This window comes from Cyprinus carpio, chromosome B12 (genome assembly GCF_018340385.1).
Source record: "Cyprinus carpio isolate SPL01 chromosome B12, ASM1834038v1, whole genome shotgun sequence".
Classification (NCBI taxonomy): domain Eukaryota; kingdom Metazoa; phylum Chordata; class Actinopteri; order Cypriniformes; family Cyprinidae; genus Cyprinus; species Cyprinus carpio.
In genome coordinates this window covers 5,445,542-5,471,802 of record NC_056608.1, presented here as the reverse complement: position 1 = coordinate 5,471,802, position 26,261 = coordinate 5,445,542, and the positions used below count along the sequence as shown (strand labels likewise).

General features: G+C 38.6%; 1 protein-coding gene across 5 annotated transcripts in view; it reads left to right on the top strand.

Annotated features, from left to right (window-relative positions):
- The window catches only part of LOC109063877 (protocadherin-15-like), a 192,879-nt gene that overhangs the window by 25,379 nt on the left and 141,239 nt on the right, over positions 1-26,261 (top strand). For all 5 annotated transcript variants that reach the window (XM_042735020.1, XM_042735019.1, XM_042735018.1 and 2 more), the window contains 2 exons: positions 23,401-23,561; positions 24,262-24,417. In XM_042735020.1, the coding sequence (XP_042590954.1) occupies positions 23,401-23,561; positions 24,262-24,417 (317 nt within the window). The remainder of the gene's footprint in view (positions 1-23,400; positions 23,562-24,261; positions 24,418-26,261) is intronic.

The following is a 26,261-nucleotide window of genomic DNA, read 5'->3' as shown; positions in this document are numbered from 1 at the left end:
CAGGTCGCAATAAGAGGCCGGAAAAGTTAAATGTACATATAAGGAACAGCTGGAGGACCAATATGCAACTTATTAGGTCAATTGGCAACCTGATTGGATATAAAAAGAGACTCTCAGAGTGGCAGTGTCTCTCAGAAATCAAGATGGGCAGAGGATCACCAATTCCCCCAATGCTGTGGCAAAAATAGTGGAGCAATATCAGAAAGGAGTTTCTGAGAGAAAAATTGCAAAGAGTTTGAAGTTATCATCATCTACAGTGCATAATATCATCCAAAGATTCAGAGAATCTGGAACAATCTCTGTGCGTAAGGGTCAAGGCCGGAAAACCATACTGGATGCCTGTGGTCTTCGGGCCCTTAGACGGCACTGCATCACATACAGGAATGCTGCTGTAATGGAAATCACAGCATGGGCTCAGGAATACTTCCAGAAAACATTGTCAGTGAACACAATCCACTGTGCCATTCGCCGTTGCCGGCTAAAACTCTATAGGTCAAAAAAGAAGCCATATCTAAACACGAATCAAAATTTGAAGCTCTTTTTGGAAAACTGGGACACCATGTCATCCTGACTAAAGAGGACAAGTTGTTATCAGCGCTCAGTTCAGAAGCCTGCATCTCTGATGGTATGGGGTTGCATGAGTGCATGTGGCATGGGCAGCTTACACATCTGAAAAGGCACCATCAATGCTGAAAGGTATATCCAAATTCTAGAACAACATATGCTCCCATCCAGACGTCATCTCTTTCAGGAAAGACCTTGCATTTTCCAACATGACAATGCCAGACCACATACTGCATCAATTACAACATCATGGCTGCGTAGAAGAAGGATCCGGGTACTGAAATGGCCAGCCTGCAGTCCAGATCTTTCACCCATAGAAAATATTTGACGCATCATAAAGAGGAAGATGCAACAAAGAAGACCTAAGACAGTCGGGTTTGTACATTATTGTTGCTCCTCTATGCCCCACCTTTCTGAAACGCATCGATTTTTACAAAGCTCATCGTTCTGAAAAGCGAGGTGTACGCTGATTGGCCAGGTATCCAGTGCGTTGTGATTGGCTGAATACCTCAAGCGTGTGACGGAAATGTTACACCCCGTAACATACTGTGATGCCGTCTCCCGGCACGACCAGACAAAACCAATAAAAGGTCTCAGGTTATGAATGTAACCATGGTTCCCTGAGTAGGGAATGAGACACTGCATCCTCTAGGGGTCGCTATGGGGAACACATCGTTGTGACCCGTGTCTGAAGCATACATTGAAAAAACACCAACGAGTTGGCCGGCGACAGCCTCTGACGTCACTACCGGCGCGACTATAAACAGGCACCGGGAGAACACGTCATTCACTTCTTCGTCTGAAGCTTGCATCCGAAGCATGGCAGGGAGCTAGAGGACGCAGTGTCTCGTTCCCTACTCAGGGAACCATGGTTACATTCATAACCTGAGGGAACTTCGAACTGCATCCTCTAGGGGTCGCTATGGGGAACAGTATACCCACGCCACCATGCTGAGGGGATTGCAGGCCAGAATCATGGCGAACACTAAGTACCAACTCTACCATTTCCATGGGAGTTGCCCCTGGGACGTTTAGACGGCTGTCTGTGACAGTACCCCTTACGGCCAAAGGCCTAATCTACATACCCAACTTAATTTTTAGGGCCTCGGCCGGGGTAGAGCTGAAGGCTTGGAATAAGGAAAGGTTCCTTTAAAGGAATACGGCTAAGAACCTAGCATTTTATACTAAGTCTTGCCTGTCACACAGGGGCTACCGCTTGCTCTCGCAAAAGCTTGCTGAAGGAGCTGTTTCAACAGATCTCCAGTAGCAACACCCTGTTTAGATAGGTATCCGAGGATACATAGGTGGAGTGGCGCCCAAGATGAACGGGGCTTTTACCAACTCAAGAAAGGGCACGAAGGAACCGCGCGTAGCCCTCACCATATAGGATTTTAGAAAAAACGCAGAATACTAGCGTGCGAACTTTACCACAGTGTGGATTTTAGAAAGTGTGCAAAGACTTCACATGCACACTTACCATAGCATGGATTTTCAAATACTGTTCTAAGGAGGGGCTCTCGTGGCACTCTGATAGAGCAGCTCATAGATGGAATGGTGCATCTCAAAACAGTATGTTTGAGAGTCTTCAACTCTGTGGAAATAATGCTGCAGCGCTCTGGGGAAAAACAGTGAACTCAGTCTCATATGAGAGGAGAACTCCGAATCCATAGTAGCGCGCTCATAGGCGACCCTTCTTGGAGAGGGGGAGCGCTGCTAAACTACCACAAGAATCACCCAAATAGCCCCTCATGTTGAGGGAAGCGATGCTTGAAGTGTATAAACAAATACACACTGGCTGAATGGAGCCCAAGGAACCAAGGTCTAATCATCTCAATAAAGGGAACGAGGCAGAGCGCGTAACCCTTACCATGCAGGATTTTAGAAAGTGCGCAGAGTCTTGCGCGCACACTTACCAATACATGGATTTTTAGAAAGTGCGCAAAGTGTTCACGTGCACACTGACCACCATGTGGTTGTCAGAAAGTACACAGAGCTTAGCGTGTGTACCTAAAAGTTCCTAAGCATCGCTGAACCACACGGGAGAGGCAAGCTCAAATTTTGCAAACCTCTAGCGAGGGGAGCATCACCTGAGGCAGCATATATAAGAAGACTTCTGTAACTGCCACCTTCAATTCCCGCTGGATGCGACAGCACAGCTAAGCGGCCAGGAGACCCCTCAGGGTGACCTGGCCGGACATCCATGAAATTCCCTGCAGTGCTGTGCCAGGCCTGATGATCAAGGAGACTCCCACAGAAACCTGTTATCTCAGCCGCCTAATACCGGAACATGAAGCCGGATGGCTGGTGCTGACGAGTGTTTAGTAAACACTGTAACTGAGCACTGCAAAGGAAACTCACAGAGTTTATTAGTAGATACATAACCACCAGCAATTTACACAAAAGTATATACAGAAAGGGTTATTTTTTATACTCTCCCACCCTCCTGCGCTGGAGCCCGCTCAAGGGGCGCCTCCTTTTAGTCCGGACCATCAGTAAGGTGCTTGCTATGAACATAGAACCAGCCAAAAACATTATAGGTCCAGCATAGGAGACTGTTATGTGCAAAGTTTCCACCTAACCTCGATCAGGTGGAGAACTGGTGGTTACAGGGGAATTAGGAAGGGGAGGATAAAAGCAGAAGTTAAAAATCCCTAAAGGGAACGAGTAGATACCTCGGTATCACTCTGATTCAGATGAGAACGCTGCCTCGTCTGGATCACATCCCTTAGGTTCTGCTTACCTCCTTGTGACCCACAATTCCTCTTACCCCTGCCTGCAGGTGGGGGAGGAGCACGAGTCACGACACTAGCCTTCTGTGCCCGTCTTTGATTCTCAGATCAAGACAGGCCAGGACCCCTATGTTGTTCGGGCTCAGACCTGGAACTTCGTGGAACGAAGGATCTGAAAGCAGCGGAGTGCGCCTTCATCTCCCCGAACTTCTCGATCTCCATCTCAACGGAAATACTGAAAAGTTCAGAAGGCAAAACCTGAGCATCGAGAAGAAAGCCTTTTCTTTCTTCCCGATGTCTGCCAGGTTCATCCACAGAAGTCTCTCTACCACCATGGCCACCATAGTCCTGCGCATGGCAGAGGCGGCCTGCTTGGTAGCCATGAAAGAGACCTGTGGTGCGGTGCAGCTCGGCTAAGAGAGGATGTCTCCCCTGCAGAAAGAAAGCTCTTTCTACAGGGGGCATCCTCTCATAGCCGTTTTCGCGCATCGCCTCGATGTCGGCAAAACTCTTATGCTGAAACCGATGGATGCGAGAAGAAAACGGCCTCTTTCATTTCCTTTTGATCTCTGTATGGAGATCAGCCAGAAATGGAAGGCTCACCTGAGCTGGAGGGCTATGGTCGGAAAGATAATGCTCATCGAGGTGGCCTCATGGCGTCACCTTGTTAGAGTACTTTCATAGCAAGTCCAACATTGCCGTGGCGCGATCCATAACCTGCGCAATCCATAACCTCCAACAGCTCTACATACGCAGGGAAGGGGAATTGATAGACAGATGAAAGAGCGCTCTTACCGGTTCTTTCAGATGCACGCTTCAAACAAAACAGTCAGTGAAGACGAAGAAGAGAATGACGTGTTCTCCCGGTGCCTGTTTAGAGTCGCGCCGGTAGTGACTTCAGAGGCTGTCGCCGGCCAACTCGTTGGTGTTTTTTCAATGTATGCTTCAGACATGGATCACGACGAGGTGTTCCCCATAGCGACCCCTAGAGGACGCAGTTCGAAGTTCCCCTGAAAGGGAACCCATTACAAATGAGGCATTTGTTGCATCCAGTGGGGACATAATTACTGATCATAATGACTTATACTGTGTTTTTAGGCGTTACGTTGCGTATTGCGCATCGCGCCACGTAAACAAAAAAACGACAAACAACAAGCGCTACTCTACACTGCTCAAAACTCACATTTGAATAATCAGTGGCAAATTCTTTAAATATAAAACATGTACTTACAGGCTGTGAGATAGAAGCACCAGACTGCCCTTGCATAGTTGGAACTGCCTCACTTTATAGAACAGCCTTTGAGTACAGACCCATTGTAGGCTAGTCTGCAGGTTCAGGAAAAAGTCCTCCATAAAATGCGTCACACAGCGTCACACACTGCGGACTTGAGTCAGGAACGGCTGGCGGGTTAGAGAACGGCATGGCAGATTCGATGAAGGACACATGTGACGACCCTAGGCTGGACTCCACTTTGTCCACGGTCAAAGCCGATCCTGGCGATCCACAGCACAAAGTTGATGAATTTTCTCAGCAACCAGCACGGATCAGCTCTAGACATGACGAAACGGATATTGTCCTCTTTTGGAAGGCCAAACAAAGTAGTTTCGCTTTCACAACATAACACAGCATCTCCACAACATGGTGCCAACAACAATACTACAGCGAGAATAAAAGTTACGCCTTCTTTCTTTGCATGAACATTTGGGTGGTGTTATGCAAATCTTCCCACACAGTGACGTAGACATCTGGTGGTGTGTTTAAATGAGTCATTTTAGGAGGGTGTGGACAAGTCTTAACTTTTATAAAGAATATCTCTTTGGATTTGAGACTTTAGTCTTTGCAGCTTTACAGATCTTCTTTATGCACCAAGAGCTTGTAACACTCCAAAGAGAAAAGAAACTTTGAAATCGCATCATATGACCCCTTTAAGTGTATTGAGTTCAGTTTTTTTTTTTTTTTTTTTTTTTTTTTTAAGAACAAGCTGAATTGAAATGATCTGAATAATGACATGATTGTTGACAGAATTTAATTTGTTCATAAATAATATAAATAATGAATCAACATTGAATTGACTCAAGCTGAATAATCATTTTATTGTATTTTGCTTATTTCTCATTTGAAGTTCTTTCAAAATGAATGAACATACAGTTACTGAACTGAACTGAACTGAACCATGATGCTGAATAATGACACTATTGTCTTGCTACAGCTGCTTTATAGTAGAATTTTGGATTTGCTTAATTTTTAAAGTTTGCATTTGTTTGCAATTTTTGATCCTGTTTAATATTGTGAAGCTGTTTTGAAAATCTCTATTGTATAAAAAAAAAATGCAAGAAATGAAGGCGACTTGACTTGTATTATATTTCATCACTGATAGAAACTTGATATTGATTCAGTAACTGTTCTGACAGATTAAGTGAGTTCAGCAAAGCCTTCAGCAGAGTGAAATGTAATGAGTTTGAGTCTTGATGGGTCTGATTGGTCTTGAGATAAAGGACTTGCTCAAAAGAGTCAATTGTGTATGTGAATCAGACTACACTGGTTATGTTATATATTTTTGATTCACAAAAAGAACTGGTTCACAAGAGCCATTTGTTTGAGAATCAGACTACACTGGCTGTGCTGTATGTTTTTGATCCTCTAAAAAGAACTGGTTCATAAGAGTCATTTGTTTGAGATTCAGGTTGCATTGACCATGCAAAGATACAAAGATTTGTTTTCTTGCCATCATTTTATGGTAATGATCTTAATTTACATTTAAAAGAAGTGTGTTTGTGCTCAATGACAAATGACTTACTGTACCACGAATATGTAAATTGCTGTCTCAGAGCAGTCATTACGTGGTTAAACTGGACTGTGGGTAGTTAGTTAATAAGAGGAAGATTTAAATACAGTGTACAAAAGCGCCACAGCTCTCCTGTGCGATTTCCTTCATTGTGTGCTAATTGACAGTGATGGATGTGAACAGATTTGCTCAAATCCACTGGAGAACATTTTTTGGACAAAACAATGTGTATGTTGCACTGATGAAAGCAATTTTTGTTCTCTTCACACTTAACTTAGACCTCCCATGGTGCACCTCACCAGGGTGCAGATGTCCAGATGGTGTACAGTACGCTGCTACTTTGACGGGCCTTTTCAAGTACTGTCTTTTCATCCTCTCTTCATCTGCTCTCTGTAAATGTGTGCTCAAATACCGTGGTGCTATAAGAAGGCTTTAGGGGATAGTTGACAGCTGCATTTGCCTTTGAACATAATTGGAACAGCTTACAGGTGTAAAAGAGGGTCAACACTCCTGCTGACCCACTAGTCACAAAAAACAAACAAAAAACAACCTTTTAGAAAGACAGATTTAGAGAACCATTCGTTTATTGCGGTACCAATATAACTTTTGCAACCAAAGGTAATTTTAATTAAGCAGGAAGCACAATTTTTGCTTATAAATTGCTAGTAAATTTTACAAACAAATGTAAAGAAACAGCCCTTAACACATTAAATTAAACATTATATTTTGAAGTAGTAAAACTAAAATAGTATTTTCTTGTAAGAAGTATTCCAAAAATCTGGATAAAAAAAGATAAATTTTGATTTCATAATTTAACATATAATGATACCATAATTTAACATATTTAAAAAATATATATTTAAGTATTCAAAGTGGTACTAGCCTTTGGTTTGAGCTCTTTAAGTTTCTATATGCAAATATATAAAAACTTAGAGAGCTCAAACCAAGTGCAGAAAGTGTTATAAATTTGACAGTTTCTGTCTGTATTTTTCAGTGTTTGGAGATTATCTCAGCATACAATTTGATTTTAGTATGAGCGAATCTCTTCTCTCTGTTTGTCTTCAATACCACATCACTGCAGAAATAGATGAAATAGTTGAGTGTTTGTCCAGAAATTTGAGAAGTGTTTGCTTGCTCAAATTAAGGAAAATCACTTCTCTTTGGCTTATTTCAGCACTTCTATAAGTTGTCAGGATTTGTAGTGATCTCTTCTTTTGCAATTTACCTTGAAATTTCTCTCCTAAAGCTGTGAATCTCTATGCAATTATTAGAGTAAAGAGTAATCATATTCATCCAAGAGTATTATCCTCCTTAATGTATGCAATGAGATGCTACCTTTACCTCAAATTACAGATAATGCACTGTTTTTCACCAATTTCACTCATTTTATCCTCCCGTCTCAGAGATCCCCATATTATTTTTAAAACTCCTAGAAAGCTATGCCACATAAAGATCATCATTTTGGCTAAAAATGTGTCAACTTTGGAAATCTCAAACTGTAATCAAAGTTGTCACCGGGAAATAGTGATAATGTTTGCTCTAAGGAGACATATATTTCTCTCGCTTTCTTTCTTTCTGTCTTTTGTTCAAAGCACTTAGTCACACTTTACAATACATGTATAACACATTATAATTACAATATAATAACATGGATAAGTACTGAGTAAAAATATTAAACAGCATTTACTCAGGATGGTCAAGATGGCCAATTAGTCATTTAATAACTGACAAAATGACTGCTGACGTTGACTAGTTTTGGAGTTTTTAAACTGATGGCTGTAATAGTGGTACATTAAAGGGAATAAATTAAAAAAGGGAAGCAACTTAAGCATGCTTTTGATTTCTGTCTGTCGAAGGGCTGCATGTTCGAACTTTTTTTAATTCTTGGTCATTGTAAAAAATTTTAGTTGTTGGCCATTGGGTTGGATCTCCATGAGTGTATCATTTTAAAAATAGGTACATTAGCTTGCATTCTGTTCCATTTTGTTGTGCTTTGTCCAGAATACAGGGTCAGGGTCTGAGACCAAATAGCTGTTCAGATGATTTAAATACATAAAAAGTTAAAAAAGCCCTTTTTACAAGCATCGTGAATTATTAATTCTCTAATTTCATGGGTAGTCATGCCATTTTACAACCTGAACTAACCTTATTTATTTATTGAATGTTGGTGAATTTGATTTAGCAGTCAAAAGTTCAAAAGGTTTTTTTTTTTTTTTTTTTTAGATGTATTACACCTACAAATGACTCATTTTAGCCTGTGAGATTTCAAGCACTATTATAATCATCTCTCAGGCTATTGCTTTGATGGAACTCATTTATGAATGAAATATCTGTGAATTGTGTATAAAACTGCTCATATACTACCAGTTTCAATCAAAATACACAATGCCCCTGTAACTGCTGATGCACTTAAATGGAATAAATGAGTTTTCCAGTGGTAGGAAACAAATCAACCTGTAACTTCAAGGATGGTTTCATTTAGCACTTGTCTCAGCAATTTCTTCAAATGGCTGGAGATACTGAAAAGACTTTTGCTGAAAAAAATAAACAATTACATGAGGAGCCTCTCAGCATTGTTTACTCCTATAAGGCATTGAAGACCATAACACAATGATCATTATTACATTAGCACCGCATTACTTTCTTGTGCTCCTCTTTGTACAGTGAATGTTATGTATCGGGGGTGAGGACCCTGATGTTGATCAAGCGGACATTGGAGGTTACCGCATGGGTTGCAGGATAGATTAACTGTCAGACCTCGATAAAGTTGGTGGCTCAATGGGTGACCAAGCCAAGTTTAGACTGAAGTTCCACAATAGCCGAGAAGACAAAGGTGGAAAATTTGGATTGGTAGGTAATTATGGCTACATTTAAGTGAAGACTATTGATCTAGGCTAGATAGTCTAAAACGTGTGGGATTTTGGTGTTAGGGTAGAAGTGGGTTGTTGGAGGCTTTAGGGGACTCTTGAGAGTAAGCTGACCTGTTGTTCGGCTGCAAGGATGAAGGGTGGAAGGGCATCCATTTATATCCTGACTTTCGACATGCCTTGCATCAACTCATCATCTTCATCTGACTGTGCTCTCCTCTGGCTCTTGTTAAACGTCCCGTGTGCTCTCTGGTCATCCTCTTTGCATCCAATTAGAGCCACAAAACTGACCGAAGTGACCCTTGCTTGATGATTACAGTCATGGCCAAAAGTTTTGGCAGTGACATAAATGTGTTTTGCAAAGTTTGCTGCTTAAGCTGTTGTGGTGTTCATTCACATTGTTTCTAGATTATTATGTAGAGTGATTAGATGCAATTTAAATAATTGCTAAAAGCTTCATTGGCCAAAAAATTAACTTTTCACAAAAAATAAAAAAAAATAAAAACACAAACAAAACAAATTCTCACTGTTTTTTGATCCTGACACAAAATGACCAGCTAACATTAATAACATTAAGTGATTAGATGCAGTTGCTAAAAGCTTCATTGGCCAAAAAATGAACTTTTCACTGTTTTTTGATCCTGACACAAAATGACCAGATAACATTAATTGACTAATCATATCAGTAGCACATGTGGAAGTGTGAATTAGTTCTAGTCAGGTTAATCACTATCATACTAATTAGATTGTAAGATCAGACTGATTGCTATAAAAAGAGGGAAGAAGTGTTTCCAGTCATTGTGTTCTTGTTAGCAATGGTTACCTCCAAAGAAACACGTGCAGGCATCATCGCTTTGCATCAAAATGGCATTGCATGCAAGGAAATTGCTACAAAGAATATTGCACCTGAAAGAACCATTTACTGGATCTTCAAGAACTTCAAGGAGAGAGGTTCGACTGCAGTGAAGAAGTCTTCAGAACGCCCCAGAGTGTCCAGCATGCGCCAGGAGCATCTACTCCTGAGGAGTCATCTGCGGAATCATGTCACCACCAGTGCAGAGCTTCCTCAGGAATGGCAGCAGGTTGGTGTGAGAGCATCTGCATGTATAGTGGGGCCAAGACTTTTGGATAGTGGTCTGGTGTCAAGAAGGGCAGCAAAGAAGCCACTTCTCTCCATGAAAAACTTCAAGGACAGACTGAAATTCTGCAGGGAGTACAAGGATTGGACAGCAGAAGACTGGTGCAAAGTTATTTTCTCTGATGAAGCTCTCTTCTGACTGTTTGGGACATCCGGAAAATCGATTGTTGGGAGAAGAAAAGGTGAACGCTACCATGAGTCCTGTGATGTGCCAACAGTGAAGAATCCTGAGTCCATCCATGTGTGGGGTAGCTTTTCAACCAAGGGAGTGGGCTCTATCACAATTCTGCTCAAAAACACTGCCATGAATAAAGAATGGTATCAAAACGTCCTGCAGGAGTGACTTCTTCCAATGATCCGTGAGCAATTTGGTGATGATCCATGCATTTTCCAGCATGATGGAGCACCATGTCACAAAGCAAGAGTGATAAAGACGTGGCTCGAAGATCATTACATTGAAATTTTGGATCTGTGGCCAGACAACTCCCCGGATCTCAATTCCATATAGAACCTGTGGTCAGTCCTCAAAAGGCAAGTGGACATGCGGAAGCCCACAGATTGTGATCAATTCTGAGAACTAATGAGGCAATAATGGATCGCCATCAGTCAAGATTTGCCCTAGAAGCTAATATCCAGCATGGCAAAGCGAACTGCAGAGGTTATGAAGAACAAGGGTCAACACTGTAAATGTTGACTCAATGTTTTTTTGTTTTTATTTGCCAATAAAAGCCTTTATAACTTTTATGCTTATTCTTGTTTTTCAGTATACCATATAATAATCTACAGTACAAATACTGAAGCAGCAAACTTTGCAAAACACAAAATTTATGTCACTGCCAAAACTTTTGGCCATGATTGTAGATTTGCTCATACTTTATGTAACTGTGTAAATTTTTGGGCTTGATTTTATGTTAGTTATTAGTTTTGTCCTTGTCTTTGAGTTAGGACCAGCATCCGTTTCTGTCTTTGAGGCTGAGACCTACTGAGCTGCCTACATTTGTTTGTCTCAACCATCAACTGTTCAGGAGGTCTTCCAACCCAGGCTCTGGGTAAACAACTGCTTGTGGCGATGCTTTTGCAACACTGATATTACATACCTTAATGCAAGTTTTGTGGCAGTTTCAAGTGAGTGGCACTAAAATGTGACCGTGGCTACGTTTTTATTTACGTTTTTGTGACGGTTCAGAATAGGAGTAACCTACCCGCTACACCAAACCCTAAACCTGCCCAATAGTATTGATGAAAGAAAAAGTGATATGAAAACTGACATTTGCTGATGCAACCATACTATTTTGACTTTTTTTCTATGTAGGCTTTAACTAGGTTTTGTTGAACTGTAGTTTCAAAGGATTCATTCTGGAACACTTCATTTCACAAGTGCAACATCATATTGCCCATACATTTGAAGGTGTATATGTGATGATAACATTCAAAAGTATCAGTTTTCAGATCTAGCAGCCTGATAAATTCGTTTTGAATTCATAACATAATATTGTGGAATTAGGAAAAATTGTGAAAGGAATTTTGCAAAATTATGTTTTCTTAATCAAAACTCTAGGCCTGTAAATCATAATTTGTGTGAAAAGCAATACTGATGTGTAAGAGTTTTACTGCCTCTAGTGTTTATTTCAACTGGAAACTGCAATGATTATACTGCGTATGATTTTCGATTAATCTATTGATTATTTTTTAGTTAATCAATTGTTAGTTGATTAATCTTTTAGTTAAATAAATAAGCAACTCCTGCAACTTTTGCTATGAATTTTTCAATGTTTTATTCAAACAATTTCGGATACTTAACTTACAAATAATTAAAAACTAAAGTGCCAACATTAATACGTAAATAAATAAAAATAAAGCACCAAGAATTAAAAGCCATCTACCGGAAATACAGATGTCCATGATGGCTGAGTTCAGAGTCAGTCTTTGGGATTGACGATAGCATTTGCTTACTGGTGTAAGTCTTGAAATGGTTTGTTTGTTCTGCAGATTGAAACAGCTGCTTGAATACATATCTGAATGAACAAACAGATGCAGTTACAGCTGTATTCTAACTCAGGTAACCATAGCATAAACTTATCAAAAAAAAAAAAAATATTATGTATATATATATATATATTATGTATGTATATATATAAACATCTTATTATACACTAAACATCTCACGATTAACACAGGTGCTTTTTGTTTTGTTGGTTTGATGAGAATTTGACTGTAAGTCTTGAAGACGCGTTGATGCATTCCATGCAAATCAATGTATTTTTGTTTATGTCAATGCATCATTTCACCCCTAGTCCTAGCTAGCTTCAGTGTTTCCCACCAGTGTGGATCATGGTTTGGCACTGGACAACCTCCTTCCCTACATCCATCTCTTCTAACGACAACCCGCCAGGCCATTTCTAGGTTTATAGGGGAAATAAGCAGTCTCAGCAGCTACAGTCCTTCCCAAAGCCACTTCATCACTGACAACCACCAAACACTAGGGTTTGCATGGCCTCTCATTTTTACTAGTTGACTGTTTGACCAGAAATGTATGTCAATGCAAACCTTAGATTAGTGTTTCTCAGCCCTGCTTGTCTTACATTTCAACATTTCTCCACTACACCTTTACTATATGAATGGTTTTGTAACAATAGCAGACTGAGAGGCATCTGAAGCTACAGCTATTATGCAATTTCCAGGTGAGATCTTTATTGGGTTTGGGTTACAGAGGCTCTCGGACTGATTTGAGGTGACGGTAGAGGTAAACAACTCTTGAAGTCTGCTTGCATGCTTTAGAGGATAAAGCCAGTTGTTGGCATAGGTGAGCCCAGGTGGTCACAGGGAAATTGTTCCATAAGTCAATATTTCTGGCACCAGCATTGTGCAAAAGTGAATTTTAGCTGTATAATACAGTATATTACTGTGGTGAAGTAAACAGGCAGGTATTTGAATTATGCATGTTATAAGAAGAGCTAGTGGAAACTCATGGTACATTAAAATTATATATTATATTATATTATATTATATTATATTATATTATATTATATTATATTATATATATATTATATTATATTATATTATATTATATTATATTAAAAAAATATTTTAAAAAAATAATAGATTTCGGTCTTAGATAATATTAATAATAATAATAACTTCACCAAACTGATGTAGTTTATTTAAAATATATATATATATATATATATATATATATATATATATATATATATATATATATATATATATATATATATATATATATATATATAAAGTGAAAGTGACGTGACATACAGCTAAGTATGGTGATCCATACTCAGAATTCATGCTCTGCATTTAACCCATCCAAAGTGCACACACACACACCCAGTGCCTTGCTCAAGGGCACCTCAGTCATGGTATTGCCAGGCCAAGACTCAAACCCACAACCTTAGGGGAAGGAGTTAAACTCTCTAACCACTAGGCCACTATATATATGGTGACTATAAGGGAAAAAAAATCAGTCCCGGCAGGAATGAGCTGTGTTGCGCCCTCTCACCCCGTGCCGGGAACCTCTACATACCACTTCAACAGCTCCTCCTGCCTGCCCAAACCCAACCACCCCAGTAGCCTCCCGAACTCAGCTATCTCCCTCAGCTTGCCCTCTCCTCCAGATCACCCTTCATCACCAGCCCCCAGCTATAGTATCATGGATATGGCATTACCTCCAGATTTCTCCTCTAGAGCACTTCCCTGAACCTCCTTCACCACATAAGTTTCCTGTGTTTCCACTGGTTCTGGCAGTTAAGCCCAGGAGGGGCTCCCGATCCCCAGGTAAGCCCAAAAGTGCCTCCCAATACCCAGTTAAGCCCAGGAGGGGCTCCCGATCCCCAGTTAAGCCCAGGATGGGCTCCCGATCCCCTGTTAAGCCCAGGATGGGCTCCCGATCCCCTGTTATGTCCAGAAGAGGCTCCCGATCCCCTGTTATGCCCAGAAGAGGCTCTTGTTCCTAAGTTAAGCCCAGGTAGGGCTCCCGATCCCCTGACGAGCCCAGGGAGGGCCTCTAAACCCCAGCTCGCTCCAGTGTCAGCTCCAGCCCCAGAGCTCGCTCCAGACCCTGAGTTCAGCCCTGTAAGGTTTCCCAAGTATTGTTTTTTTTTGGGACAAGTATTGTTTTTTTTTGAGGGGGAGGCCAAGACGGGGGTTGGAGCCGCGGCCTCGGAGGCAGCTCCGACATGGCTGCCCGAGTCTCCAGCTCTGCCATGGCTGCCCGAGTTTCCAGATCCGCCCTGGAGGTCCTCCTCAACTCCACCCCGTTCCTGTCCTGCACCAACCTCCAGGGTGTTACGGTTCAGGACGAGCCTTCCGGGAGGGGGGAGTAATGTCACAATCATGGACTTCTATTCTCCTGTTTCTTTTGAGTTTTCCTGATTTGGTCATGTTCCTTTTCTTGTTTAAATAATTGATTACTCCCCACCTGTTTCTGTATCATAGTGTTAAGTTAGGTAAAGCTATGTATGTGTTTGTTTTTTTGTTTTTCTCATTTGTAATTATAACTTTTTTGTTTTTTATTTTGGTTTGCTTCATCTGAAGACACGCACTTGTTACTACATATATATATATAATGAGCTAGTTGTATTTATATATATAAAGAAACCATATATATAGTGGCCTAGAGATATATACAAACCCGATTCCAAATAAGTTGGGACACTGTACAAATTATGAATGAAAACAAAATGCAATGATGTGGAAGTTTCAAATTTCAATATTTTATTCATAATACAACATAGATGACATGTCAAATGTTTAAACTGAGAAAATGTATCATTTTAAGGGGAAAATAAGATAATTTAAAATTTCATGGCATCAACACACCTCAAAAAAGTTGGGACAAGGCCATGTTTACCACTGTGTGGCATCCCCTCTTCTTTTTTATAACAGTCTGCAAACGTCTGGGGACTGAGGAGACAAGTTGCTCAGGTTTAGGAATAGGAATGTTGTCCCATTCTTGTCTAATACAGGCTTCTAGTTGCTCAACTGTCTTAGGTCTTCTTTGTCGCATCTTCCTCTTTATGATGTGTCAAATGTTTTCTATGGGTGAAAGATCTGGACTGCAGGCTGGCCATTTCAGTACACGGATCCTTCTTCTACGCAGCCATGTTGTTGTAATTGATGCAGTATGTGGTCTGGCATTATGTTGGAAAATGCAAGGTCTTCCCTGAAAGAGACGACGTCTGGATGGGAGCATATGTTGTTCTAGAACTTGGATATCTCTTTCAGCATTGATGGTGCCTTTCCAGATGTGTAAGCTGCCCATGCCACATGCACTCATGCAACCCAATACCATCAGAGATGCAGGCTTCTGAACTGAGCGCTGATAACAACTTGGGTTGTCCTTGTCCTCTTTAGTCAAGATGACATGGCGTCCCAGTTTTCCCAAAAAGAGCTTCAAATTTTGATTTGCCTGACCACATAACAGTTTTCCACTTTGCCACAGTCCATTTTAAATGAGCCTTGGCCCAGACAAAACACCTGCGGTTCTGGATCATGTTTAGATATGGCTTCTTTTTTGACCTTTAGAGTTTAAGCCAGCAACAGCGAATGGCACGGTGGATTGTGTTCACCGACAATGTTTTCTGGAAGTATTCCTGAGCCCATTTTGTGATTTCCATTATAGTAGCATTCCTGTATGTGATGCAGTGCCGTCTAAGGGCCTGAAGATCACGGGCATCCAGTATGGTTTTTTGGCCTTGACCATTAGGCACAGAGATTGTTCCAGATTCTCTGAATCTTTGGATGATATTATGCACTATAGATGATGATAACTTCAAACTCTTTGCATTTTTTCTCTGAGAAACTCCTTTCTGATTGGGGGAATTGGTGATCCTCTGCCCATCTTGACTTCTGAGAGACACTGCCACTCTGGGAGGCTCTTTTTATATCCAGTCATGTTGCTAATTGACCTAATAAGTTGCATATTGGTCCTCCAGCTGTTCCTTATATGTACATTTAACTTTTCCGGCCTCTTATTGATACCTGTTCCAACTTTTTTGGAATGTGTAGCTCTAAATATATATATTGTTTGTTTGTTTTTTGTTTTTTGTGTATGTGTGACATTTGAGGACTGAGCCAAATGAGAACCATCACACTAAGGTTTTTGTTTGAGCACGCTGGGTAACATAAGACTGCCTCTGGGAGTCAAGGCTATTTAGCATCTTCTCAACTTCACATCCCACCAAAATGTTTTTTTTTGTTTGTTTGTTTGTTTTTTTTATTATTTTATTCCACAAAAAGAAAAATGTTTCAGCTTACTACTGTTTCAGAAATGTAGCCTTGCAGTCACAACTCGAGAGGCTGGGGAAGTACAAACAAAGTATGAATTCTTAGTTATGAGGATCATGTTTTTGTTAAAAGTTGGGAATTGGAAGAACAGTGTTTGTTGTGCAGCTTTGTTAGGATGCACAACTTTGGAGATGGTTTAGTATGTCTTTGATCTTGACTGTTATGAAAGGTTTAGTTGAATCACAACCAACTCTAGATTCAGAGAGCGTTCTTGTGCACGTTTACTGTGCTGAATCTTATCGATGCTACACAAACAGTATATTGGTAATAGAAATGCATTACAATATTTATATGCCAATTCTTTATCAATTCTTTACATGTTTGGGATTCAAATCCCTCAGAAGGAACAACAATAGCACTATAATGGGCATGAATATGGACTTGAAGTTTTAAAGCTAATTTCTTTCTCTTTTTTTTCATGCTAGTGCAGTGACTCATTCTGTGTGCGTTTCTCTCTCTCTCTCTCTCTCTCTCTCTCTCTCTCTCTTTCATGTAAAATCTGATTGATTTGATAAGTAATGACACACCTTTCCTTTGGTACCAAACACTGTGCCTAATACACATTAATACACATAAACCTAATACACCTTTACCCTACATGTGGAGCTGAAAAGATAAATAAGATAAGTTCCAAGCACATGAATGAACTAGTTGTATTTACGAGCAGTATCAACAAATGCTGGCCTGATTTTTGAATTATTTCTACTTTTATGGTATTCCATTTTTTTTTATCTTTTTGTCTCATAATTCAGTAACATTGGAAACTGTTCTATCAGCATTGTGAATTCTGTTAAAATTTTGAAGAGTTACTGTACAGAGCATACACTATGCATTGTCGATCTGCAGTTTTATTCATCTTTAATTTTATCTAGTGTAAATTCACACAGAAAAAATCTATTACAGTGCCATCCCTCGTTGAAGGGATTATTATCTCATGACAAATGTATTATTTATTTAAAAAACAATAAATAAATTAACATGCTGCTATTTCTAAATGTTAAATGTAAGTGCATGAGCAAAATTCTTGCACAAAAATATCTAGTTGACATATCATTGTCCTACAGAAACATATTGTAATGTCGGAATGTCTTTCATTCATTCAGGTGCTAATAACCAATGGCTAATAATCCATTCTAAAATGCTAAAAGGGTCAGCTGATAATTGATTCTGACCTTACTAGATATCGTTATCCTCTTACAGCCATACCACACAAAGACAACTTTAGCCTGGCATTAACTTTGGGATTGGTGTTGATTTGGGTTTTGATGATAGATTTGTGTCTCTCCCAAAGTCAAAATATACTGAATTATGAAATGGTATAATATTTAAATTGTTATTAACTAATTTGTTTATATAAATATAAATATTAATTTATTTGTTATTTATTAAATATATATATTGTAAGTTTATTGTTGTGTTTAATTAATTAAATTCTTTTTAATTTTCTTTAATGATTAAATTACCAGTTACTAGGGTTATATCAGAATCAGAATCAGAATCAGAATGAGCTTTATTGCCAGGTATGTTTACATATACGAGGAATTTGCTTCTGCAGTGCAACAGAATGAGTGTTCATTAGATGGATTGCCTTGGGGAAGACACTGTTCCTGTGTCTGGTCGTTCTGGTGCTCAGAGCTCTGTAGCGTCGACCAGATGGCAACAGCTCAAAGAGGAAGTGTGCTGGATTTGAGGGGCCCAGAGTGATTTTGCCAGTCCTTTTTGCTCACTCTGGATAAGTACAGTTCTTGAATAGAAGGGGAGGGTTGTACCGATGATTCACTCAACAGTCCGGACAACCCTCTGTAGACTTCTGAGGTCAGATTTGGTAGCTGAGCTGAACCAGACAGTTACTGAAGTGCAGAGGACAGATTCAATGATGGCAGAATAGAACTGTTTCAGCAGCTCTTGTAGTAGGTTGAATTTCCTCAGCTGGCGAAGGAAGTACAACCTCTGCTGGGCCTTTTTCACAATGGAGTCAATATGAATGTCCTACTTCAGGTCCTGAGAGATTGTGGTGTCCAGGAACCTGAATGACTCCACTGCAGTCACAGTGCTGTTCATGATGGTGGGGGAGAGCAGGGGGGTTTCTCCTGAAGTCCACTATCCTCTCCACTGTTTTGAGTGTGTTGAGCTCCAGGTTGTTGAGACTGCACCAGACAACCAGCTCTTTAACCTGTTTATACAAGACATTGCCCCCTTCCTGTAAGCTATGTGTTGGGTTAGTAGGTTACTAGGATGACTAATAACCTAGTTACTAAGGTCTAGCACATGACTGTGAGAATTAAGCTTTGTTTAAGCCGTGACATATTTACATGAGCCACTGACAGAGAGGCAGTGTAGAGAACATATTAGATAGACCAGCTACAAACAGCATTGAGAAGTGATTTAAAATATATAAAACCAGAGTTCTGCAAGAAGATTTATTTTGTTTAAATTAAATGACGAATCAAACAAACAATAAAATAAGTAAATACATTTAAAAGTGTTTTTATATTATTTTTTTTAATTTTTTTTTTTTTTTTTGTTATTCAATTATTTATTGATGTTTATAATAAATTTTTATAGTAGTCTTTTAAGTTACTTTTCTGAACTTTCAAAATACAAATAATGCATCTGTTGTTAGCATATGCTGATATCTTAGAGAGCAGTGAAATGTGTAAAATAATGTGAAATAAAAATCAATCAAAAAAGAAAAATCTGTAAAATAAACATTTCAATTTCAGCCTGTACATAAATTATGAAAAATTTGTACATGTCTGTTGCTTTGTGTTAAATAATAAATATTTGTTTTTTTTGTAATTTATGTTTTATTTATTTTTTTTTAGGTTGGGTAAAGTGTATTGTTTTTATTTTTTTGTTTTGTTTCAATATATAAATATAGTGGTAAAATACTATAAAATTAAGAACTGGTCAGTAGTAATAGGCAGTTCTCTGTGAACCGGATGAAAACACAGTGACCTGTATAGTTTGATTGATTTTTAGACGTCCATATCAATGTTAAAGCCACCTCTACGCCCTGAGTATGAATGACATTCATAGGCTGTAATATCTGGGTCAGGGTCAGAGCAACGACTCTGCTTAGCAAGAATAGCTGATAAAACTACCATTTGGTCTCCAAACTGAGGGAATGAGAACAAATGTGCAGTATATTTCTTTTTTACACCGTTATCTGTGTGAGTGATAAAGCATTCACAGGATGTCAGATTTCCTGTGCCCAGAGAGTCTCTTTACACCACTGGAGTACAGAAGAACACAGGAAGTTGCTTTGGCAGGCCAGGAATGATAGAGCTGGATGGACGCGGTGGAACCCTGTAGAGAGAACAGTGAGAACAATGAAGGAAAGGAGGAAGACGCATATTAACGTGTGAGCAGAGAACTCAGCCTGCTGTGCCAAGTATCACCCAGCTTGCCCTGCACAGGTGTGTTGCCAGCTTGCAAGGGCCACGGCCTGCTGCAAACCAGCTGCCAAGGGACGTCCATGACTGGGCTCACTGCTGTTTGAGACAGCCAAGAGAGGGAATGGCGTGCCGGTTCCCGAGATCGTCCCAGCGCTCGCCCAGAACGCGTTCATCACCCATCGGTGTGACATAGAAAACCATCTGGCCGCATGCTGAGAGACACAGCTTTAGAGAGAGGGGGGAGGAGAAGTGTTTACGAGCAACCTGGAAGAGTGCGAAAGAGCTGTAGGTGTGCGCTGAGAGGGTGATAAGAACACGCCGGAGAAGAACACATTTCTAGTGCTTCGGCGTGCTGGGGAATATCATTAGTATGTTGTCAAACTGTGATTTTTCTTTTGTATTTTTCCACTCAAGTGTACAGGAAACACATACTGTCCGCCTCAGTGGGAAATGAAAGAAAAGAATGAAAGAAAATCATCATTACGCGGCCTTTTCACTGCACACAACATTCGGACACGACTGTCGCATTTCTCCCTCTAGTGGCAGTCGCGCCGAACTTTCAAACTGGTCGTGCAGCAACCGTTACCTCGGTGGCATATTCACTATGGTAAAATTAATAATTTTAATTAATATGATTAATGTATGAATGCATCCACACAAATCAAATGACCCAACCCCCCCCAAATACAAACAGTAGGTTTTATGGGGATAATCAATGTAAATAATGATTTAATAATTATAAAATAATTATTTCTGCCATAATTATTCTAAAGCACCATTTCACAGAAATTAGAATACATCACATCCAGTCGGGCAGACGCATATTGTCTAGCCGCAGAAGTTCAAATTTTTGAACGCATCCAAAGCTCAAATTGGATCCGAAAATTCCACATACGCATATGATCGGTACTTCACGCAGCTTCCGCACTACTTTCCATTGGAAATTAATGACTTCCGTTCTGTCCCTTGTGGTTCATCGGAGACAGTGGAAAGGCGGCTTTAGACAGTTATACCCAGGAGCTAAAATTAATTAAAAAATGTTAGTTAATAAAGAAAATAATATTTTTAGAATTAATTATTAATTAATTTAGACTTTATAAAAGATGTGGGTCCACTGGAGCTGATATTAACTTATATATATAATATATAATATATATAATAGTTTCAGTGTCTTAATGTGCAGATTGTTACATTTATTTATTTAGCTGCACATAGTTAAAAGAGGCAGAGGTTACAGTTCATTTGTCTTTGATTTCAATTACTCACTTTGCTTAAAACAATGAGCATCAACTTCACAGTTCTTCTCCAATTATGTATTATGTTACAGTTAATAATAAAGTTCATGAACAACTTGAAATTAACATATTGTTATTTATACTTTGGGTTATTGCAAGTAATTAGAAACATCATAAAAGACAGCATTTAAGGATTTTATTAACAGTGTAGAATACAAATAGAATGAAAGGTCTTCCACCAAGCAACTCACAGCATGAGGAAAGTAAATGATGTTAGCACTATAGTGTTACAGTATTCACACATCTAGATGTACTTGGTCTTTTAAAAAGGACTTGTGTTCCCTGGCTGTTTTATGCTCAGTAATCATTGGGGCTGATGACTCTCCTGAGATGGCTGCTCATATGATTAACTATCCTGCTTCACTTTAATGCATGACAACTAGGTGTATCCAAGGCATCCATTGGCTCATTCAACATTAAACCCTTCCAAATGTTAGCAGCAGGAACAAGATGATTTATGAGGCCATTTTAGTTTATTTTCCATTGCTCAAGGTTTGAGCTTTGTAGACCCTGTTATGTGTCTTTGGAAATTATGAGTGTGTTGTAGTTGCATAAAAATTGTCTACAATTTTTTACAATACAAACCAAGCATATCAAGCAATATTAAACAACAACTCAGTGTGGGAATTCCTGTAGGATTTAGTTTGAATTAATAATGTCCTACAGCTGTTTGAAATGAAAGGCTGAAGTGAGTGTGATGTGCTCTATGCAGTGAGCTGATTGCAGTGTGCAGTGTGTTCTTATGCTGTCAGGTGCTTTAAATCACATGCTGCAGTCAAAGAGCTCTCATTAAACCCACATAACACCTGGATGCTAGATGTGTGCTTTGGAATATGTTAGATACGTATATCAGATCACTTTAATTACTGAGAGATTGCTCTTCGGTAGCTTGAGAGAGTTCTCATTTTTAATGATCAATTTCATGTTAGATGCTTCCCATAAAATTCTTTAGCAGAAATAAAATAGACACCAGTGAAGCATTTCATGACATTGTAAGAAAGAAGTGTGCTTAATTATATGGAATGTGCACTTGTATCGCACATCAGATCTTAAAAGTATATTTAATAAATTGTACTTGCATAATACAATATTAATGAATTAAAGCTTACACTTTTTAAGGTGTCTTTGTTACAGTGTAATTATACATACGTTCTGAGTAATATTAATTAACTACATGTACTTACTATATGATTAGGGTTAGGATTAGAGTTTGGCTTAGGGTTACTTACATGTAATTATGCACAATTTATGTAACGTGTAACAAGGACACTTGTGAATAAAGTGTTGGTCGGGGAGCAACACATTTTTATGTGTACATTTTTAAAAAGTGCTTTGTAATAATGTCAAATTGAAAGATTTACTTTGAAACTTTCACTTTTAATAAACTTCATGATTTGAAGAAATACACTTATTTTGATTTGTTGACTAACATAGCACATGTAAAGTACTAATTATAATTTATAAAATGTAGTTTGTTATGTGATATTATGTTTAAAGTTAATGTTTTAAAGGTGTGGTTGATTGTGATTAGTTAGTGTGTAATGTTGCTGTTTGAGCATGAACAATATCTGCAATGTTGCAGCCCTGAAAGTTCAATGCAAACAGAGATATCGTCTTTTAAAATTCTGGCAGTGTAATGGATACAAAAGTGGCTCGTAGTGGCTACAACGAGCTACTTCCCGGGTTCGTTACATCACAAACCCAAATAAACCCCGCCCCCAGGAACATGCAGTAAAGGGGGCGAGGCCATGTTGTGCTGCTTTAGAGAAGAGGAAGAGAAAACTAGGTGTGCACATAAAAATCTATTCATATATGAATCGCAATTCTGTTTTCTAACGATTCTAATGGATTCACAAGTTTCAAAATCAGTGTTCTAAAGCAGTGGTTCTCAATCCTGTTCCTTAAGTCCCCCTGCTCTGCACATGCTCTGCATCTTTCTTTCCCTGTCTCTCTCTCTCTCTCATTCAGATCATCAGCTCAGCTCCAACAATGAACTGTTTCATTTATACACTTATTTTCACATAGCTATGAGAAGCATTATACATGGATGCGCAAGCTGTTGGCATAGTGTATTAAAGCTTTAATCAGGATAAACCGTATATTAAAACCTAACAGAAGCAGTAGCATTTACAAATAATAATAATAAAAAAAAATCTTCTTATAGTGCCTAATTATATCTTCATCCATGTGGCAATAAAAAGTAAATCATGCACTTTTAGTCAATAGCAGAATTAAATGATTAGGGAAATGCCCCAAAGGTTTTTTTTTTTAAATGAAACAACAGTGAGCAAATAAAAATGTTTGTATGTTATTATCACAGGAACCCTTCTGGTGGAGAACATGCAGATAAATGGGAGAGCAGAAGACCCTGACAGGACCATTTCTTTATCTTTACGGGACAACCACAACTATTGGGTCATTCTGGACCCGGTCAAGCAACGCCTGTATCTCAACAGCACCGGACGACTTCTGGACCGAGATGTAATTATTTGCTATACAAGTCTGAAACAACCATTGAATGCTAGTGGTGCAGAAATCACACTCTACCTTCAAATGAATAATTCACCCAAAAATGAATATTTGCTGGAAATGTACTCACCCTCAGGGCATCCAAGATGTAAATGAGTTTGTTTCTTCATCAGAACAGATTTGGAGAAATTTAGCATTACATCACTCGCTCACTAGTGCAGTGCTTACTCTGCAGTGAATGGGTGCCATCAGAATAAGAGTTCAAACAGCTGATAAAAACCTCACAATAATCCACAAGTAATCAACACCACTCCAGTCCATCAGTTAACATCTTGTGAAGTGAAAAGCTGTGTGTTTGTAAGAAACAAATCCATCAAAACATTTAAAGCATGAACCTGTTTAGTATTTTTTAAAATCTTAAAATTGTTTAGCTGATAATATAACTTGCAATGAAAAAATAAATAAATAAATCCACTGGTAGTCTCAGACATTTGGACCCCCTCTGTCCAAAAGAGGTCTTTTAGTTCAATCAGAACTATGATAAAACAAAAAAGTTCCTCTCTTTTGCTTGGAAATCTGTTGTTCACAGCATGTACTTTGTAATGGGCTTCATAATAGAATGCAAGCAAATTGTCATTTTTCGGTTGGTCTGCTGAATGCACACCATGCAAATGAACTTGCTCGATTTGTCTCTTTTATTTTTTTCTTTCAGCCTCCCTCCTACATTCAGTCCATTGTGGTGCAGGTTCAGTGTACTAATGAGCTTGTTGGCACGGTGATCCTACATGAGGTGCGGATAGTCGTACGGGATCGAAACGACAACACCCCACGCTTTCAGCAGCCGCGCTACTATGTAGCGATCAATGAGGTGAGTTTCTATTTAGCAGGGCCTCTTTTGTTCTTCTTCTGTAGTTGTAATGACTTTTTCATGAGTTACTTTTCTACATTTTCTGGAGAGCATCGATGTCACCAGCATTCTGGAGCACACATTATTAGAAGTTTGCAGAAGTAAGCTACTTTAGCTAAAACTGAACACTTGCCAGCTGTAATTGGAAATTCAATCAGTGGATTGTGCCAGTGTGATGGTTTACCCACAACAGGGTTATTTTGCGGTAAATTAATTGCAGTTGTGGGCTTTGGAGCTGAAGCATTTAGCTGTTAACGTGTCTCTGTCATTGACTGCTGTGTAATTACTCCAGGAGTGCTGTAGCTCACTGAGTAAATCTGCCAGTCACCTTTTGTGACTTATTTAGCTTCTCTGTGTTTTTCCTCCCTCAATAATGTCTGTATTGTAAATTCCCATTACACCGTTGCTCGGTATGCACACTTTTGGCTGATACTTTTCTTGATATACTCTGCCCCTCTATTTTTGCTTCCTAATTCAAAGAAGTTAAAGTCCATGTATTCTGGTATACACTACCAGTCAAAAGTTTGTAATATAATTGTAAGTCTCTTATACTCAGCTTATAAAAGCTTACAATGATTTCAGTCATTACTAGAGAATTATCATGTTTTCCACTTTAGAATACTGATCCAAATAATTAGTAATAGTCTGTTTGTAGTAATAATTAATTAACAATTAGTAATTCTGTTTCTTAACATTTTAATCTATCTTAATATTTTTTTGGTGATGAAAATGTGATGCAGTACCATTCAAAAGTGTGGTGTAAGAAGGATTTTTATTTTTTAAGAAAATAAATTAATACTCATGTAACAGTAAAAACATTTATGATGTTACAAAAAAAATCTATTTTAAATGAACACTGTTCTTTTGAACTTTATATTCATCAAGTAATCCTAAATGTTTTCTATAAAAATATTAAACAGAACTAATAGTTTTCAACATTGATATTAATAAGAATCATAATTATGATTTCTATATTTATTTATTGTAATTAATTATATCAATATTTATGAATTATTCTAATAATAACTTTTTTTGTTTCAATGAAATAAATGCAGTATTGTTGAGCATAATATACTTTTTTTTTTTTTTTTTACTTTTAACCGGTAATGTAAAGTACTACATTATTTTGTCAAAATTATACTGTCTATATTAGAAATTGTAAGTCCTCTTTATACAGTAATAGAGGTGAGATTTCTGATTGGGTTTGTATGCGCTGTCTGAAACATGTATATTGAGTGTATATATATATATATATATATATATATATATATATATATATATATATATACACACACACACACCCAATATACAGGTTTCAGATATATATATATATATATATATATATATATATATATTTCAGTATATATATATATATATGATGAACATGCTACAGCCATGAACAGTTGCAGCCCTGAGAAACAGAATCTTCATTTTCCAGGTGTCTAAAGGACAAAGATATGGACAGAACTAGATGGAACATTTCAAACTAATGCAAGTGAATGTATTCAAATTCATTATAAATTAGTCCGAAATAAGGAAACGCAAAGGGCAGGAGATGAGATGTAAAACATTTTGACTGTGAATGACAGTAATGCCAGTTGGTGAAGTTTCATGCTGCAGATTTCGTGTGGGCCTGCCATTATGGTCACGATACGTCACATTCTATGACTCAAATCTTTACCGTTAAAAATGGCGTCCGTTTCTGGAAATCCATTAGCCCTATTTTTATTTTTTTTCCATCACTTTGGATTAGCTTCTGAGAACATTCAACACGTAGTGTCATGGAGGGTCTGTAGGAATGCTGC